General features: G+C 38.2%; 1 protein-coding gene across 1 annotated transcript in view; it reads right to left on the reverse strand.

The window, feature by feature from the left end:
• The window catches only part of ptpn14 (protein tyrosine phosphatase non-receptor type 14), a 154,160-nt gene that overhangs the window by 29,915 nt on the left and 110,948 nt on the right, over window positions 1–13,297 (reverse strand). Inside the window, exons 8-12 of the mRNA XM_062972045.1 lie at window positions 9,108–9,196; window positions 7,483–7,570; window positions 6,582–6,664; window positions 812–869; window positions 184–262 (exon numbers count right to left, since the gene is read on the reverse strand). Of these exons, the coding sequence (XP_062828115.1) occupies window positions 184–262; window positions 812–869; window positions 6,582–6,664; window positions 7,483–7,570; window positions 9,108–9,196 (397 nt within the window). The remainder of the gene's footprint in view (window positions 1–183; window positions 263–811; window positions 870–6,581; window positions 6,665–7,482; window positions 7,571–9,107; window positions 9,197–13,297) is intronic.

The raw sequence follows: 13,297 nt of genomic DNA on the forward strand, positions 1-13,297 counted from the left end.
TCTCCTGGCATAGACTAAGGTTTTAAAGATTTTAAGGTTCCTCTGGCACTTTGATAAGGTACAATACTTATCTTGACCTGTGGGTAAGTCCAACAGTTTTTTAGTTGATTTTTGACTAAAATTTCCCAGACTTAAACATGAGCATATACAGTGTATACAAAGCATGTTATTAATATTAAATACCTTGTGAATTGTGAGTTTCAGTGTAATGTTCTCCACACTGAATGTGGATAGGAGGCATAATAAATGGCTGCTGCCTTGGCTAAAAGGTAAGAAGAGAAACACAGTTTGGCATATATTACTACAACTAATTTAGTAGCATTTTTCATAATCTTTCCACAATTACATCTAGGGAATCTATGTTTTGTTCCTAGCAAATTCATCACTCATTATTTTCTTTCTTCGTTTATATCCTGTCTTTCTCATAATATGAGACCCAAGGCACATTACAATGAGGATTAAAGGAAAAAAGAATTAAAACCATCTATATTGTATCGTACATTTTTTTGAAAATATTAAAATTAATATAAAGCATTTAAAAATTAAAACAAAAAGTCTAGAAATCCAAATTAAAAATTGCAATTGGAACTCTTTCTGTCAGTTAAGTTTCCTATGGAAGGGAATTTCAGTTTGGAAGCAGCCACTGAGAAAGCCTTCTCCTGTGTCCTCCCAAAACATATATGTCTCAAACAAAACTTCTCCACAAAATCTTAAAACTTGGCAGGCTTATATGGGGGGAGGAGGGTGTCTCCTGAATATATGAACCCAGGCAACATAGGGCCTTTGTTAATCATAACCAGCACAGACTTACCAAAGACGATTTGCTCCAGGTGGGTCGCCGTCTGATAGGAGGAGGAGAATTTGATTGTCTGTTGGGGGAAAAAAATGAAAGAGAGTCTTATCATTCTGTAAAATTCATACTCTTATTCAAGAAACACAAAATGGATGCTGTATACCTTCAATTATCTACTTTGTAACCACTATCAAAATCATAACTAAATAATTAGAAAGCATTCATATCCTCCCTCATTAATAAGAATATTAAAATTTGTCATCCTCATGCTTTATTCCTCAAAATTATGATACCTGAAAATGCAAGAGGGCAGGCGATGGGAACTAAGAAATGAGAACTGAAGAAGTATCAAAAATGATTAAACCTATTGCTCATCTGAATGTATGGACTACAGCTCCTGTCATCCAGCACAGTCCTTGGCAGAATGACAGGAGTAATAGTCCAAAACATATGGATGACACCAAAATGGAGATGACTGGTTTACACAGGGAAGCGAAAATAGTAAGAGACAGCAGTAGCAAGTCACCAACAAGGCAATGCACAGAAACCAAAGGAAAAAATAGGCAACAGATGAAAGAAAATGCTGGTCTTTATGTGTTAGAATAGTAAGATGCAATGTGGTCACACAAAAGGAGAAATAGACAAAAGTGAAGAAGTGGGAAAATACACACACATTCACAGGACACAGCAGGAATAAGGTCCTTACGTGTAGAGAGGAAAGGTGGAATTTGTCCTCTTACAGTTTCAGATCTGGTGAATGATGTGATGTGCAATTAGAAAACACATGTTAAAAAATGAAATGAATCACAGGGCTGTTTTCAAAATCACAAGCCAGGACAGATCTGCAGGTGCAAATGAGAGACCTTGCAAATTCCTCAGTGGTGCCACCCTGGTAGTATTAAATTAATATATTTTTCTCAAGCTAGACACTCAACAATACCAAAAAATACAATGAATAACAAGCTATAAATAAGAGATTCTGAAAAATGCAATCCAACAAACAAATTCATAAGAATACAGTTGGTCCTTCACACTTGTGGGTTTGACATTTGTAGATTTGATTAATCATGATTTTGATTAAAATGTTCTTTCTCAGAATATCTAGGTACTCTAGTGCAACTTCCACTAGATTCACACTAGAGTCACACTGGAGAACCTGGACATTCCTACAGAGAACACTTCTCTAAGAATCTCTAGGTCCTCCAGTATGACACTATGGTTAACTTATAGGAGAGTTGACCACAGAGTCATGCTAGAGAACTTAGACATTCTAGAGAAGTGGTCTCTTTGGTAAAACAAATAGCAATATTTTATTTGCAGTTTTTCCCTTTTGTGGAAAACCTGTATTCATACCCCTAGTGCAGGGGTCCCCAATCTAAGGCCCGGGGGCCGAATGCGGCCCTCCGAGGTCATTAATATAATATATTGTATATACCTATAATATTGATAATAATATTATAATGTAATACAATATAACACTAATAATAATACCATATAATAATATTAATTATATGTTCTATATTACATATAATATTACTAATATTACAGTATAGTGGTATAGTTCAATATAGTAATATATAATGCTAATATTGTGCTATGCTAATAATATAATATCTTGTATGTACATATAATTTGTAAGCCACTCTGAGTCCCCTTTGGGGTCAGAAGGATGTGATACAAATGTAGTAAATAAATGCAGTAAATAAATAAATAATAAATAAATAAATTTTAGACTTAGGCTCGCCCAAAGTCTGAAATGACTTGAAGGCACACAACAACAACAACAACAACAATCCTAATTAACTTGACTATCTCATTGGCCAGAAGCAGGACCACACTTCCCATTGAAATCCTGATCAATGTATGTTGGTTAAAATTGTTTTTATTTTTAAATATTGTATTGTTCTTTCATTTTTCTTCTTCTTGTTGTTGTTGTTGTTTTTGCACTACAAATAAGACATGTGCAGTGTGCATCGGAATTTTTTTTTTCAAATGACAATCCGGCCCCTCAACAGTCTGAAGGATTGTGGACCGGCCCTCGGCTTAAAAAGTTTGGGGACCCCTGCCCTAGTGAATATAGAACAAACCCAATACAACTATTACGAAAATACAGTAGTTACTAGCTCTCCAAATAACAAATCCCATCATGTTTTCATCCATCATCTAAAAATGTATGGAGGACAAGTAATTCACTATCTGGGCTTCTACTACTAATTCAGTCCTAGATCTGATGCTCAGCACTGGACTTCAGATGGCTGGAGCACATGATAACTTGGTATACCTTGTAAACACAATGTCCCTGGTTCAAACCCTGGCATCTCCAGATGGAGCTGGCAAAGAGTTCTGCCTCAAACTCTGGATTACTGCCAGCATTGTTGACAACACAAGTCTAGATCGATGGTCTCACTAAGCACAAGGCAGCCAGCTACCTATGCTTCTAGCAGGTTCTCAATGCAGCTTTGCATGTAAGCACCTATCTGGTGGGCACAGGTTACAATTGCATGCCATTAAACCAAGCAGGCTGACAAAGGGAGCATGTTCACATCTCCTGACTAGGAACATTAGTCGACTTTGGAGCTGCACCTTCCACAAAAAATATCATATCATTTTGTCTCCAAATGCCTTCACAGGGGCCTTTCTCCCAGCTTTTGGTTATCCAGAGTTCACTTCCTGTTCTTTTCTTCTTCTTTTTTTTAAAGGGCTCCTATTGGGTCTAAAATGTCTCAAGAGGGGAGATATGATGAAATCTTTTTCCATGCCCTAGAAGACTTTGGGTTGTTTTTTTTAAGGGGGGAGTTAAAAAAGATCCTAGGGGCCACATATAGCTGATAGGTGAAATTTACTATTTGCGGAAAAAAGATGCTGTTGGCTTTAGTGAACTTAGTTTTTCCCTTGGTGGACCCTACCTTTTCCTGACCAGTAGGGAGCACTCCCACTGCAATAAAGGATTCTTGCACTGTAGTGTTATTGCTTTATAGCATCCTAAATGACAGCAGCAGAGTTAACAGTCTTCGAGGTGATGATGTCAGTACAGAGGCAAAAGTACTGGAAAAGCAAAATCAGGCTATATGGGCTGACTTTTAATTTTATTAACATGGCTTAGTAACTTAATTTATTAACATCTGAACTTCTTATTAATCATCAAAAGATCACAGTAGATTGGCCTGAGAGAATGTGACTGACTCAAAATCATCCACTAAGATTCATGATTGAGTAGCAAACTATACAAAATAATGATAATAATAGTAATAATAAACACAATACACAACACACCAGACCTCACGGTTGTGGAAAAGAAAAAGGTTTGGATTATTGATGTCGCCATACCAGGTGACAGTCGAACTGATGAAAAACAATAGGAAAAACTCATCCGTTATCAGGACCTCAAAATCGAACTGCAAAGGCTCTGGTATAAACCAGTACAGGTGGTCCCTGTGGTAATTGGTGCACTAGCTGCTGTGCACCTCAGCCGGCATTAAACAATAAACATTGACAAAATTACGATCGGTCAACTGCAAAAGGCCACCTTACTGGGATCTGTGTGCATAAATACATCACACAGTCCTAAACACTTGGGAAGTGTTCGTATTTTGTGATACAAAATCCAGCATATATATCTTGTTTGCTGTGACATACTGTGTCTTTGTGTCAATAATAATAATAATAATAATAATAATAATAATAATAATAATAATAATAATAATAATTCATCCCACCTTCTTCTTCAGTCTTCCTCCAATGATCTCAAGTGTTGTGCACAGATCTATTATTCCCCACTTATCTTCACAATAATTCTGTGAAGTCAGACTGAGAGAAAGTGACTTCTCCAAGATCACCCAATTTCAAGACTACGTGAAGACCTGAACTCTGATTACCCAAGTCCCAAATCAACAGTACCACCTACACAAAAGCTGAGAAAGAGGGCATGATAACTGGGATGTGCAGTGGAGCTAAACTGGGACACAAACAGAATCAGACTGAGCCCCAGAGGACAGAGAGTTTTATCCGAGCAGCCAACCATATGAATTATCTGTATGGAATATCAATGCTGGGGCAGATCAAAATCAACCTTGTAAGTGAAGAGGACCTCAGCTAATAAACTCTTAATACTTAAGTCAGCTCAACTACACTGCTGTGTCCTCAGCTTTTCCCTCAGTTATGCAAGCTCAACAGATGGCAACACTGATAAAGCAGATGCGGATGTTCAGTTTGTAAGTGGGGCATCAAGGTCATTGAGGGTTTCCTCTCAGCTGTTCCATTAACTAATTAAATGCTAGAATATTGCTTGATATACTCTAACAAAAGGGATTTGCCTTTTGTGGAACAATAACTGGAGAGATGCTGAATGGCTCAAATAGTGTGTATTAGCTCAAAAGCAAGCACTACTGAGTTCAATATGACTTAGTCCCATGTAAAAGCATAATACTGCACTCTTAATCAAACTGTGGCTAACAGAAAATTACTTACGTCTAATGGGGGACCCATGGACCACCAGATATTGGATTACATTTCTCATTAACCCTGGCCATGTTGCTAATAATGTTAGGAATTAAGAAACTAGGGGCCTTCCACACAGCCCTATATCCCAGAATATCAAGGCAGAAAATCCTACATTATCTGAGTGTGGACTCAGAAAACCCAGTTCAAAGCACATATTGTGGGATTTTTTTGCCTTGATATTCTGGGATATAGGGTTGTGTAGAAGGGCCCTGGGAATATCTGAAAAGCCACAAGTTCCTCCCTCCTGATGTAAGGCATGTTTTACTATTTTCTCCTTTCAATCCAATTGTTCATTCAGAGACAGAGAAACAATCAGGAAGGCAGTTGACAGAGAAACGCCTAGAGAGAGAGACAGGGCTCTGCTACACTGCCATATAATCCAGAATATCAAGGCAAATAATCCACATTTTCTGTTTTGAATTTGATTATTTGAGTTTACACTGTCAAATAATCCAGTTCAAAGCAGATAATCTAGATTTTATGCAGCTGTGTAGAAGGGGCCACAGATAGATTCCATATTATCTGGAAAATCCTTTTAGTCCTTGTTAGCACTTTTTCCTTCAATAAAAAGTCAACAATTAAAGAGCATGTCCCCGAGAGCACAATGTGTGAAATAATGTTTGGGTATGATATAGATGATGATGCATCTGGGGTGAATGTAATAATTGACCCACACCCTGGAAAACTCTCTAGATTCCTAGGCAACAATAATATGGTGAACATTTCATGAGCATAGTAAGTTTAAAAACTAGAGAGAACAAAGCAGGCATCACTTCTCACTAAAGCCAAAATGATTATTGTACCCCACAGTAAAGTTGAAAGCAATAGGAAAAGGGGTAAAGGTTTCCCCCTGACATCAAGTCCAGTTGTGTCCGACTCTGGGGTGTGGTGTTCATCTAAATTTTTAAGCCGAAGAGCCGGCATTGTCCATAGATACCTCCAAGGTCATGTGGCTGGCATGACTGCATAGAGTGCCATTGTCTTCCTGCCTACCTACCTATTGATCTACACACGTGCATATTTTCAAACAGAAGCTGGGGCTAACAGCAGGAGCTCACCCTGCTCCCCAGATTCGAACCGCCGACCTTTTGGATAGCAAGTTCAGCAGTTCAGCGGTTTAACCTCCTGCGCCACTGGGGACTCCAATAACACCCCATCCCTGAGTTTCTATCTATACAGGAAACTGATAGAGAACAAGCCATAGAAATGCCCCACAAAAGTCCAAATACAAATGACGGTGCCTCCTATTCAAAACAGCAAACCACAATTTGTTTAAATATATACTTACTCTGTGCAGATTTTGTTTTGCTTGTAAAACTTGTGTTTTGCCGCAAATAGCCGTGAAATATACTTGGCATTTTCAATGTCATCCTTCAAAAGCAGAAAGGTGGAGTTGGCAAAGAGCACAGAACATAAGATGAGAAACACATTTAATTATACCATGATTTGTATAGCAAAGTGTTACATAATCCTGACCATGTTATTCTAAAAAATTCAGTAATGCTATGCTCAGAATGATAAATGCAAAAAACCAGTCACTAGCATCTAAATTGTAGCATTGTGGAGATGCTATTGCAAACTTGTAATACCATCTGGACTCAGTGAGCAATCTGATATGTAAATAATGCTATTGTATTGCTAAACCTAAGAAGATCAATACTGTTGTTATTTTATTCATTTATATCCCACATTTTCCCTAATACTTCATAGTGATTTATAGATTTTTAAAATAAGTACAGATGAAAAAATACAAAAGCATTTCTCTGTGTATGTTTCTGATGGATAATTTTACAAATGACTGAACCCCCACTGGGTTAAAACTATTACAAACCTCATGGTTAAATGGGGAACAACACCTCAACTATGCCTAAAGGTTTGCTGGCTGCCCTCCTGCACTGGAAAGTGGTCCATACTGGAATGGCTGAACCAGACTGGGGAAATAGCAGGCTTGAAAGAACAGTAACAGCTATGACAATTTGGCAGCAGAGAAATAACTGGAATGTAGCTCTCCAGAGCCTGCCAGGCCACGAACACCCAGCTCTGAGAAAAGATGCCTCAGATCAAGGCATTTGGGATTAAGGACAAGGTGTAAATGACAGAGTAGGGGCAGTGCTGTAGAAGTGGTGGACCTCAAGTGGTGAGACACTTTGCACCTCCCATGGATATTGACTTTTAAATGTTTTGCTTACCGTGTGAAAAAACACTGTTTCTTCCTTGTTGAGCAGTTCCACAGTGATCGAAGACTTGTTGTGCGTTATATTGCCAATATCATTCCACCTATGGGGGGAAAAAAACTTTGCTAAAGCTAGCCAAACATTGCAAAACAATGTTCTACTTGGCATTGGGAACGTTTAAAAAGTACTTCTGCTCTATGAAACTTCCAAATATTTGTGCTCTCGATTGCTTAGAAATTTTTAGATGCTCCTCAAGGCGAGATCCTCTCCAGTCTAGAAGGTCTTGCTTCAGCTGAAAGTGCAGTAACAACTATTTTCATAATAAATGAACAGCCAATGTTGCTATGCTTGTTTCATTTCAAAGAGAAATGTTCAATGACCATCCCTCTCATCCCCAGGCATCTAGCTTGTAAATACATTAGGCCCTCTACTTTTGAAGGGGTTATGAATGCAGACTTCCTGTGAAAGTGGAAGAAATACAAATAAGAACACCTTTTTTATCCCCAAACAACACCTATCTAGGTATCTGTTTGCTCTCCAGGGTTACTCTACGACCAATCTCTCCCAAATGTTGACCACAGAGTTAACTTAGAAAACAAAGTTATTATTATTAATAACAACAGCAACAACAACAACAACTTTATTCTTATATCCCGCCCCATCTCCTTGAAGGAACTCGGGGCAGCTTACACGGGGACCAAGCCCAGTAATGCCACAATAAAATAAAACAACATAAGGTACATTCAATTACAATGAATTAATACAAAAACATATAAAAATAAAAGCATAAACTCAACAACAAACAATAACAAATAACCGGGTGCAGTGGGCATGTTCAAAAATTGGAGGCAAGGCAATAAATTATACATGTGCAATATATTGCAAGGTCACTAATAAGACGGGCCAGTAATAAAGTGCAGTGGCTGGATATAGGTGGAGGTAAAATTGTTCCGAATTAGTCACAAGCACATTGAAATAACCAGGTTTTCAGGTGGAATATAAAAGAAACAAAGTAAGATGCAATCAATCAACAAAATCTTGTGAATATTTACATTTGTGTATCAATTTTTTTACCAATTGAAAGATTATGTAATTTTTCTATCAGAACCAATCAACTGTCTTGATGTGCAACAAAGTAGGTTAACAATGATCTTGCTTTTCTTACCTCTTATGTTTTCCATGTACTTGAAATAAACCCACCCATCTTCATGCACTCAGTCTTTCAGATTTGCAGGTTTAATTTTTCAAATATGATTATTCATGAATTTGGTGGTGGTGGTGGTGGTGGTTATTATTATTCCCCAACAAGGGATCCAAGGTGGTTTACAAGGTTAAAACAAAATACAACTTTAAAAAAAACTGCTAATACAAAACATTTTAAAATCTAATTAGATTAGCTGTTACATACAAACATAATTTAAATCAGTATAAATTTGGAGTTTCCAAACTTGGTCGAGATAGCCCAAAGTTCAGCACACTGCAGAAGTCAAACATTGAGCAAAATCTGCACATCAATTCTCAAATGTTCAGCTTGATATGAGTAGAAATCTGTGAGTAATCAGAAAGTTAACCTTCCCAGATAGGTCTTCCATGAAAACGTAATATGTAGATAAATTAATATTAATGTTTCCTGATTTTACCTGTAAATCACCGTGGTCCTTCCCATTCGATTTTTCACAAAAATCCCCATACAGAAGATTCCAAGATGTATGTCATTTCCTTGATTGTCCTGTATGAAGAAAAGAAAAAGCCTAATTTTACCAGAATTATATAAAGAGACGATAATCATGCAAAGATAGGAAAGTCAGTGCGTTAGTGTATTCACAAGTTTCTCAAGACACCATATGGACAAAAATATAATCAACTGTGAGATCTCTGCCCCTCTCCAAAGGACCAGAGCATCCTCAAATAAATACCACAAATAAATAAATAAATTCTAAAACAATGTTTATAACACAGAACTAACATAAGAAAAGCAAGATCATGGAATAAATTTTTGATAGCAAGCACACTGATTCCTAGAAGCTGCAATTGTCATGATTCCTCTTTTCATTATAATGTTGAAGACCTTAGAAAGTTCATGCACACACATGCCATGGAAGGTGTCTGAAATGATTTTAAGTATTTTGTCTTTGTGTCACATCTGCTTACAGATGTTTTTATCGCTTTCTGATTTTATACATATAAACAAATGTCTTTTTTCAGTAATATGGACCCTTTACTGCTTTTAGAAATTGGATGGTGGGGTAAAGAAAATCAGTTTCTGAGAATCTTAACTTCATAAAACTGCTTAGCCCAGTTCATGTTACAGGATCCATTCTTGAATCAGTGGTTTAAATAATTGCTTTGTATAAATTCAAGAGAAGTAGAATTCAGGTAAATAATCAGCTAAGTAGCATAATTGTTGCGGGCACAATCGCTCATTTAATTTATAAGTAACGTAATTAATAATTTAATTACACAGAAACGTTTATGCTAAAATTGTAACACAAGTCAACTGTTTTAATTTTTAAAATGTAATTAAGTTGGTCCTTTTCACTGCCAAATTTCCGTCATATTTTATAACTCAACTGCTTTTAATTAGTGGGATCCTTTAATTGTAATTATGATATTTAATTATACAATCAAAGCAACAACAAAAATCATATTTAGAATCTGCTTGAATTAGATAATTCTGGCTAGATTTGAGCAAACTTCTCATGAAAAGATCTGCAACACTGATATAATAAACTGGCTCTATGTTTCATTAAAATTAAATCCACAAGTTAAAGCTGGTTGTATGTTTAGTTAAAATCAAACTCACAAGTTAAGTCTTTAAGAGGTCTTTTGAAACTACACATTGATGCTGCCATTTTTCCATTTCAACCACCATGGTGGCATTCTATAGAAATCTGGTCTTTGAGACTTGTCATTAAGGGAATGGTACTTAGAATCATCAATCAGAGAACTCTAGTGTCTCACCAAACTACACATTTCAGCATAACATAGGATGTTGCAATTGCAGTTAAAGAGGTTCCACCAAGCTATAATATGAAATGTAAAAAAAGATCTATAGTGTAATGCAGTGGTTCTCAACCTGTGGGTCCCCAGGTGTTTTGGCCTACAACTTCCAGAAATCCCAGTCAGTATAACAGCTGGTAGGATTTTTGAGAGTTGAAGGACAAAACATCTGGGGACTCACACGTTGAGGGCCACTGGTGTAATGTCACTGGCCAAAACAGCTTAGAACCAATTTGAAAACAATTTAATTTTAAGACATTACCCAAAACAAAAATCCATAATCATGTTAGCCATGAGAGAGCAAAGTGTAGTCTTCAAATGATAAACTAAAACTCCCATGAGCCCTAGCCAGCATAGGTACGTATCAGAAGAGTGGGAGTTGTAGCTTTATAACATTTGGACAGCCACATATTCTTTGTCCTTGTTGTAAAAGCAGAGCCAAGTTATGACCACTGAGACCCAGAAGCCTGGCTATAATTTCTATATTGGGAGAAAGTCAAGGCAAACATTTTATATATATATATATATATATATATATATATATATATATATATATATATGAACTGAGTCCTCACTCTACAATGAGACGTACCCTATAACTATGGTGTCAAGCTAAGAAGAATCCCTCTCTCCCACAGTCCCATATGGCTCCCATATGTTGCACATTAGTTGAGCATAAAGCTCTATTAACATATTACGCTCAAGCGTTTGATAGTAAAGTCTACTTCTTGTGTTCCACGGGCACAATGGTGATTGTTGGCAGTATGGAGATAGAGTTGCCTTTGGTGCTGTTGTGAAGCCTGGAAGAGGCAATACTTGATACCTTCTTATGCAAACTTTAGAAAAGATCTACAACATCACCAAGGTTGAGGCAAAGCAACACCTACTCTTCTCAATGTTCTTCCCTGCCTACCACAATGTGCTGGATTAATTTTTGCACCTACAATCAGCCCTTCCTCCAATAATGAAAACATGCTTTAGTGCTTATCAAATGATACAAATGGGAAACAGAATGAAAAGCCTTTGTAACAAGAATCACTTAGGTATATCACAGATCTGCAAATATGGTGTAAACTTTTGATTTCTCCTTGTTGAAAGGCTGGACACAGAAAAATACATGTATTTCTGCCTTCCCATAAAGAAAAGCCATTCACTTTGATGCAGTCTGTCACAAGATATAGAGTGCAGAAGCTAGCCAAAATTGTTTATTTCCTTCTGTCCCCCTGTCCCTTCAGGCAAATTTGAGCGTTTTCCTGATTCAGCTGCAGCAGAGACAGTTTCTTGAGATCCTAAGCTGGGACATGCCTCAGGGTACAAATGGAATTGCTCATGGCACATAAAGCTGTAGAACAGCTCTACGTTCAGTACACAGATAGGAGGTGGGGACAAAGGGACTTTTTACTGCTGAAAACACAATTTTTGTGCTATTCTGCAGGTTAGCATACATTGCTACTGCCTACAGAATCATTAATATGTGAAATATTAATATGTAGTCTGCCCCAGGAGGCAAATGGATCCAGGCGGCTTTCTTGTGGCCATTGAATAGTTTCCTGTTGCATTGACAGGTGATTGTGTCAGAAGCATCCCTTCCCACAGGGCGGATCCAAGTAGGAGCCTTTCTTGGACAGCACTTGGGAACACTGTTTGGGGAGTGGGCATACTTGTTAAAGCTATTTCTCTCCTTTCCATTTAACTTCAAGGAAGTTGTATCAGTGCAAAACAAGATCTGCTGCCAGGATAAATGGAAACTTAATCAACACAAAACAAGAGGTACTCTTGGTCAGCTGAAGAACAGATCACGGAATTCAGCCTGTGTTGGGATGGGATGCCAAGTGTTTAGCATAGGAGTTCTTCTAGACTGCATAGGAGTACTTCACTCAAGAAGTGAGTGACTTGACTTTGAAGAAGCTGGGGGTGGCCATGGCCGACAGGGAGCTCTGGCGTGGGCTGGTCCACAAGGAAGTGACTGAACGAATAAACAACAACTTCTAGACTCAGCTTTGAGCACAAGTATGATATGAAAGTAGTCAACATTGCCCATTGCTAATCCTTATCAGATTGTATTAAGCAACACAATACCTCCAGGTGGAATAATTTCTATTTCAACATACAGGCAAACTGCTAAAACTGGCTGCAGAAGGGTCTTACACAGAAAATTCTAATGCATAAAGGATGAAAATATTTCCCTCCTAACATTCTTATGTTAATGATAATAGCATTGCTATCTAGTGTTATCAAGCTGACACTGGGTAATAAGAGATGTGCTTTCGGGACTTACCTTGTTCTGTTTCGTATCCCGGGTTTCGTCGAGGCCCTGATCCGTTTTCATCTGACCTCCCAAAATCGAGAGGTCAGACATTTGTTTTGTATTTGTTTCATTTTGGGTTTTTTGTCCTTCGGAGGTGAGGGGAAGGTGCCAGCCAAGGCCACAGCACCAGTCAGCACTGCTCAAATGCCCAGTAAGGAGCCAAGCAATCCAGCCACCCCCCCCCCCCCCAGCCAGGCCTGGGCCCATAAGACCAAAGGAGCAGTCTTCACTCGGCAATTTGCTGTGGCCTAGCCAATTGCTGAGTAAGGATCGCTCATTACTCAGCAATCAGCTGCAGGCCCTCCAAGGCCCAGGTGCATAGGCCCAAAGCCTGCACCCCTAGGCCCGGGAGCTTTGGGCCTACAGGTGCAGTCTTTGGGCCTACATATCCGGGCCTCGCAGGGCCTACAGCTGATCAAGCCGAAAGGCAGGCTTGGAGCCGATATAGGATCCCGCCTGCCTTTAGTTTCGAGTCAGTTTTTGTTTTGTTGGGGGGGGGGGGGGGGGTCTTTCTGTTTTGTG

The sequence above is a fragment of the Anolis carolinensis genome, chromosome 1 (assembly GCF_035594765.1).
Source record: "Anolis carolinensis isolate JA03-04 chromosome 1, rAnoCar3.1.pri, whole genome shotgun sequence".
In the NCBI taxonomy this organism is placed as follows: domain Eukaryota; kingdom Metazoa; phylum Chordata; class Lepidosauria; order Squamata; family Dactyloidae; genus Anolis; species Anolis carolinensis.